The 7729-nt window shown below is 42.6% G+C and overlaps 2 protein-coding genes across 2 annotated transcripts; both read left to right on the top strand.

Moving 5' to 3' along the window:
* Positions 1 to 489: 489 nt before the first annotated feature.
* Positions 490 to 4390, top strand: HELRODRAFT_168252 (hypothetical protein; the record flags this gene model as incomplete). The annotated part of the gene is made up of 6 exons (XM_009014135.1): positions 490 to 1919; positions 1991 to 2054; positions 2109 to 2341; positions 2467 to 2509; positions 3983 to 4141; positions 4307 to 4390. The coding sequence occupies 6 exons, from the start codon at positions 490 to 492 to the stop codon at positions 4388 to 4390; spliced, it is 2013 nt and encodes a 670-aa protein (XP_009012383.1).
* Positions 4391 to 5338: 948 nt separating this feature from the next.
* Positions 5339 to 7434, top strand: HELRODRAFT_168251 (hypothetical protein; the record flags this gene model as incomplete). The annotated part of the gene is made up of 2 exons (XM_009014134.1): positions 5339 to 6444; positions 6522 to 7434. 2 exons carry the CDS (start codon positions 5339 to 5341, stop codon positions 7432 to 7434), a joined length of 2019 nt encoding a protein of 672 aa, XP_009012382.1.
* Positions 7435 to 7729: the final 295 nt, after the last annotated feature.

Raw genomic sequence — 7729 nt, 5'->3', positions numbered from 1 at the left:
CGTCAACCACAACAACAACCACAAAAACCACAACCAAAACAACAACAACCACTACAACAACAACCACTACAAAAACAACCACAACAACAACCACAACAACAACAACAACCACAACGACAACATCAACCACAACAACAACAACTACAATCACAACAACCACAACAACAATTTTGTCGTTGCCCTAACCACAACAGCAACGTCAACCACAACAACAACGACAACAACAACAACCAAAACAACAACAACCACAACAACCACAACGACAACAACAACAACCACAACGACCACAACAACAACAACAACGACAATGACAACAAAAATAACAACAACTACAACAAAAACAATAACAACAAACACAAAAAAAACAACAACAACCACAACAACAACAATAATCACAACAAACAAAACAACAACAACAACAACATCAACCACAACAACAACAACCATTACAACAACAACATCAACAACATCAACATACCGCATTGGGAGATGGTACACACCCATGATCGTGCCTACCGGGAGCCCCACACCACAACACGCCGCGTAAACTGGGTGCCAAACGGGAACAGGATTGAACGACCGGACGACAAACAAAGGGTACTGAACGTACACAAACCGGCCAGCAGTACACAAGGACGAAACACAACAACCATTAACAAACCGACCATTAAAACACAAGGCAAAAACACAACAACTAACAACAAACATACGAGCATAGCAACAAACAACAACAAACAAATATCAAACCACAAGAAGCAGATACCGACCAACAATAGGAACGTGACAACCAAGAACAAGACAGATAAAACCATGCAGCAAAACAAACACACCAACCCCATACAGCATTCTAATAGAGAAACACATAAACAATTACCCAAGGAGGAGTTCGAAGTCATTGTGCAGGTGGGAAAGATGCTATTTAAATACATCCAAGCCCACTGGCACAGAGACAACTGGGCTGACGACAACGCCACCTCGGTTAAGAACAACCTTGAGAAGATGGGGGAGAGGTTGAACCCGCCTGGCAAAGATGGAGTGCTCACGGAAAAGATTAAAGAAATAACGGTGGCCACCTACCATCAAATCAGAGCAACCATGACAGAACACCTGGATGACATGGTTAAAAGAATGGAGAGTGAGATGATCCTGAAGGATGAGGATCTAATAAAGATTAAAGATATAAGAGAGGTGAAGAAGAGAGTTGTGTTCCTATTTGGAAGCAACAACAAGGCCCTTGGTGACAACAAAACCATTAAGAGATTGGACGCATGCCTCGGGGATATCAGCAACAGGATAGAAAGGGCCAAAGCGAACCAGTCACAACTACATAATAACAACAATAGGAACACCACAACCACACGCTGTGCACGCGTGGGTAAAGAAACAAGGAACCAAGGGACACAGACGGATGAGATCCCAATGATGGTGGACAAAAGGCAGCAGACAGACATCAAGGGACAAACCTCCACCAAGGTGGACAAACAACAACAGACATACATGGAACAAAGGAACCCCAGCACGGATAACCAACAACAAACAGAGATAGGGGAACAAAATAGGGGTGATGCGAGTGCGTCCCTGATCATTAACCCCATCCCTACCCCTGGCCCTGCACATTCACAGGGACCAGTGGGAGACAGGGACGCACACGCAGCACCAAATAATATTAATACTAATAACAGTTATAACGATAACAATAATAACAATAATTATTATGAAAATAATACTAACAACATTGACAGGTGCAGAACAGAAGGAGACTCTGAAGAGGAAGAGGAGGGGGAGATTCCACAAAAACAAACAACCATGTTTAGCTTCTTCCATCCAACTCAAGAGTTCATTAAGGATCTTAATGAAAACGAGATGGAACCGGAAGAGGAATCCTCTAATTACATACCTCCAACCACCAGAGGGGGGGGGTAAGAAAGCCAATCCCGACTAGCTCCCTAGGTCGCAAAACCAAGGAGGGCAACAACACCCTGATTTTTAGCTGCTTCAAGGGGTTGGATGAGTTGAGGAAAAGGATCAACTTTTCCCTTGATAATGACACCAAGGTAATAGATGGGTACTTGGTGTATAAAAACATTATCATCAACCCATCCCCCAAGGAGCAGAATAGACAAATGTCGGTGGATATCGTCAAAAATATCCTCCCGTTCCAGGATGCTAACTGCAACAAGGAGAATATTAAAAAGGACCCGCATCCACTTCTCAAATCCTTTATGAGAAGGCAGAGTATACTAAACAATGCCTGCAGGAATGAAGAGCACTGTACGTGCATTAGGACATTCATGGAGGCGTATAGAGCTAATCAGTGCACTCTATACAATATAAAAAACCTGTAAGGAATACGCGTCCACACATGGAGCGTAATCAATCGAACGTCATGAACCTATCTGGACATCGACTTACAGAGGAACAGATCAGCCTATTAAATAAAGGATTGGGATTCATATGCACCCCTAGAACCATCAGGATATCAGAAGTAATAGAGGGTATTGAAAGAATGGTTAGAAGTATAAAGTTAAAAGATTACTTTAGCCACAACAAGGAAACCACGGATACCACAAACCCATATCTATCGGACTACAAGAAATATTTCAAATCAGGTTGGATGCCACCTACCTCGAAACTGTCGAATAACTGCATCGCAGCAACGGAGGAAATATTGAGTATAAAGAACGAATGGGTTAGTAAGAAGAAAGGGGAGTACATCAGGACGAACCTTAAAAAGTCCAACATCAGTGGTGGAGAAAGAAAGGCCCTCAGAGAATTACTATCAAACAAGGATATTGTCATAAGGAAAGCTGATAAGGGGAGCATATGCGTCATAATGGATAAGAGGAGCTATGTACAAGAGGCAGAGGGACAACTAAGGGATGAAACATTTTACAGAAAGATTCAACATCCAATTGACAACCGACAAGAAATCTGGACCCTACTACTCAAGTACAAAGCCCTGAAAATCCTTAACAAAAAGATGATAGCGGACCTGGCACCACCAGATGAACCGAGGGAGAGGTACTTCTATACCTTACCCAAGGTACACAAGGAGAAGCATGAGTGGATCAATGAAACTACGCCCAAAGGGAGACCGATCATTAGCGACATGGCTTCCATCAACCAGCCCATATCGGAGTTCATTGAGATCCAACTCAAGCTACTCAATAAGAACCTCAAGTACGTGGTGAAGGATACTAGAGAATTTGTTAAGAGGATGTCCACTACCCTGACGAACAAGAACCAGATACTAGTCACGGCAGACATCGCCAGTCTCTATACTAATATGAAGAACCAGAGATCCATTAGTATAACAAGAGAGGCGTTGAGGAAACATCTACCGGACAACAAATTCAATGAATTTACGATCGAAGCGTTAGAGATGGTCCTTAGTAACCATGACTTCGCCTTCAATGACCAACAATACCTCCAGGTAAATGGCTGCGCAATGGGCAAGATATTCTCGCCAACACTGGCCAACATCTACCTGGATGAGTTGGACATCACGATCAACAACGAATTCCCGGACGTGATCAAGTACCAGAGATACATTGACGACATTTTCTTTGTATTCAACGGAACAACAGACAAACTGGGAGAAGTGATGAGAAGAGCGAATGGGATGATCGAGGGAATCAAGATTAATTTCAAGCATGACATGGAGGAGGTCGAATTTCTTGACGTTACGGTTTATAAGGATTTGCCCCACTCGCCATTCATTATGACGAAACCACATTTTAAACCCACCAACACGTTCGACCTCCTCCATCATGACTCCTTCCATCCCCCACACATCTTCAAATCCATCATCTATTCACAGTTTGTAAGATACGCCAGCATATCCTCGGAGTTTAAACAATTCAAAGAGGCCAGCTTCAAGTTGATGAACAAACTCAAGTTCCGAGGATACAATATACAGAAAATGAAGAAGACTTTCAAAAAGATTAGTAATAATTATAATTATTTAAAACCCATTATGCAGGTGCAGAACGTTAACAAACCGGACGATAAGAAAACCAAGGAGTACATACTTATCAGACCGTACTGCCCCACGTTGAGAACCATATACCATAGGATTCACCTTGCAATGATCAAAAATAACATCATCCGCAATGAGAATCAAATAACTATGGCACACAAGGTACAACGGAACCTGGGCAGAAACCTGTTTGGCAAGATATGATCGATACATCGATATATGCAACCTGTTAGAAATACGCAAGAATCTAACAAGCAACCTGTTAGAAACCCGCATGAAGTTAACAGGCAACATTCTAACCAATCAGGCAATGTTCTAACCAACCAGGAGCGAGCGAGTTATAATTATGACCAATTAGGAGCGAGCAAAGTTGTAGCAGTAAAACTTCGCACACCAGCGAAGTATATCTGATATACTTTGCATAAACCTAACGGTTGTGATTGTAACTAGCAGTGTGTAATCATAACCAACAGAACAAGCAGAGTTGAGAAGATAAACTTCGCAAACCAGCGAAATAAAATCTAAACAAACTTTGCAAAATTCTGATGGCGTTGATTATAACCAATTAAACTTTGCAAGTGATAATACACCCAATTAGGAGCGAGCAAAGTAGATCCAATAGAACTGTGCATGCAATAATCTGACCAATTAGGAGCGAGCATAGGCGCAACCAGTAAAGTCAAGATTATAACAACCAGCAAGTCGACTTTATAACAACCGGCATAGTGGATTATTATTACCTTAGGATTTTTATAACTTTCATTTTTTACAACTGCAATTTAGTATATAATCATGATCTCCATTCATTTGTAAATAATTCCTGAAGAAGGCGGATAGCCGAAACGTTGAATAATAAAATATTATAAACAAATTTGATTATAGTTTCTTACTGTTTCGTTGTTTGACGACAAGTTGGTACTAGACGCATTAAGGCTCTTAATCTTTGATATAACCCTAACCACAACCCCAACCCTAACCATAACCAAAACCCTAACCACAATCCCAACCTTAACCACAACCCTAATCCCAACCCTAACCACAACCCCAACCACAACCCTAACCTCAACCACAACCCTAACCTCAACCACAACCCTAACCACAACCACAAGGGCTTTCACATTTCAATCTTATTGCTAAACAAATCTTAACCACAACTGCAACGATAACGACAACCACAACAACAACAACCACAACAACAACGACCACAACGACAATGACAATTTATCAGATATACTAATTGAACCTAAACGCCCCGGTTTATGATCGTCTTCTTCTCGCTTTTTCCTAACTCGTGTTAAACACTCTTTTGCCAAATCTGCATTTGCTTTTTTTGATATCGATATCGTTTACGCCAACATAATGCCGTACAACAATTGGACATATAGGGATGCGGTCCTATATCCACGCAGTGACGAAACCCGTTACAGGGATCGACGCGGCGAATATAGGGACCGATCGAATGAGTGGAGATCGAATTATGACAGAGATGTACATAGGTACGTTCATGACAGACCCGCAATGCATAGACAGGGGCATGATGGATGGGAAAGGATCCCGTACAGGCATGAATCAAGGAGATACCAGATACCACATAGGGAAATGGTACACACCCGTGATCATAACTACCGGGAACCCCATGCCAGGGTGCACCATGTAAACTATGCAATCAACAGGGACAGGAATGAACGTACGTATAACACACAAAGAAAACAAAACGAACGCATACCAGTCAACAAGACACAAGAGAAAAATACAACAACTAAAGACAAGAACACAACAATAAATGACAAACAGACGAATAAAACAACAAGCAACAAACCACAGAACCACACTACAACAAACAACAACAAACCAGTAAAATCTATACTGACAAACAAACAGGGCAACCAAAAACATAACACAACCAAGGAGACACATAAACAACTACCCAAAGATGAATTTGAGGCTGTAGTCAACGTGGGCAAGATGATATTCAAATACGTTCAAGCCCACTGGCATAGGGACAACTGGACTGATGATAATGCCACCTCGGTCAAAAACAGCCTCGAAAAGATGGGTGAAAGGATTAACCCACCGGGCAAGGATGGAATACTCACTGATAAAATCAGGGAGATAACAGTTGCCACGTACAACCAAATCAGAACTACCATGACGGAGCATCTGGACCACATGGTGAAAAAGATTGAAAGTGAGATAACTTTTAAGGACGAGGAGTTACTTAAAATAAGTAACACCAACGAACTTAAAAGAAGGATCACTTTCCTATTTGGCAATAATAAAAAGGCCCTCAATGACAATAGGACTATCAAGAGACTGGATTCCTGCCTCAAGGACATCACGGAACGAATAGAGAGGGCAAGGAGGAATAATGATTCTAACCGGCCATCGCAGCAGAGCGTCAGAAGTACAAACACCAAATGGTCAACAAGGGTACACAAACTGAAGAAGCCCCCCCAAAGAAGAAGGTTAACAAACAACAACAAACGAAACAAACTATTAGGGTGGACAACCAGCAACAAACGGAGGACCAACCGCGGACCAGGGGAGTGGATAGTGAACAACAAACCGACAGGGACGTAACCCCGGGAAGGACCCACAACCCGCACCTGGCACAGACACCCAGACGAGCACGGGAGGAAGGAGGGAACACACAGTCAGCACTGGAACAGGACCCTACCCCTAACCCCAACCCGGGTACCCCTATCCGGGACTTAGCAATGGGAGCCCCAATTGCTAACCTCCCGGACCCCAACCCCACCCCCAACCCCACCCCTAACCCCAACCCCACCCCTAACCCCAACCCTGAAACACCACCCGTAAGCACTGTAATTAGGGACACGAACCCTGATGACAGAGGCACAACGGGGGGTGACTCGGAAGAGGAGGGAAGGGGTGAGGAGGTTACTAAACTAACCACATTACACAGCTTCTTTCTTCCAACACAGGAATTCCTCAGAGACCTGAATGAAAACGAAATGGAACCGGAGGATGAGTCTTCTAACTACATACCTCCAACCACGAGGGGAGCAGTCAAGAGACCCATCCCAACCAGTTCCCTAGGCCGCAAAACCAAGGAAGGGAACAACACTATCATATTCAGTTGCCTCAAGGGGACGGATGAATTAAAAAAGAGGATAGCCTTCTCCCTGGATAATGACACTAGGGTGATAGATGGCTATCTTGTTTATAAAAATATAATCATAAACCCATCCCCTAAGGAGCAGAATAGACAGATGTCGGTGGATATTGTCAAACATATCCTCCCGTTCCAGGATGCCAACTGCAACAAGGAGAACATAAAGAAGGATCCACATCCACTCCTGAAATCATTCATGAGAAGGCAAAATATATTGAATAATGCATGCAGGAACGAGGAACAGTGCACATGCATCAGATCGTTCATGGAAGCATACAGAGTCAACCATTGCACTCTATACAATATAAAAAACCTGTAAAGAATACGCGTCCACATATGGAGCGTAATCAATCTAATATCATGAATATTTCTGGACATCTACTTACAGAGGATCAGATGAGCTTATTAAATAAAGGACTAGGATTCATATGCACCCCTAGAAGCATCAAGACAACAGAAGTAATAGAGGGCATTGACAAGATGATTAGAAGTATAAAACTAAAAGATTACTTCAACAACAATAAGGATAACGCAGAAAATACAAACCCATACCTATCAGACTACAAGAGATATTTCAAAACCAGTTGGGTGCCACCTACATCGAAGCTATCGAA

The sequence above is a fragment of the Helobdella robusta genome (assembly GCF_000326865.2).
Source record: "Helobdella robusta unplaced genomic scaffold HELROscaffold_13, whole genome shotgun sequence".
Classification (NCBI taxonomy): Eukaryota; Metazoa; Annelida; class Clitellata; order Rhynchobdellida; family Glossiphoniidae; genus Helobdella; species Helobdella robusta.
This window is presented reverse-complemented; position numbering and strand designations above follow the sequence as displayed.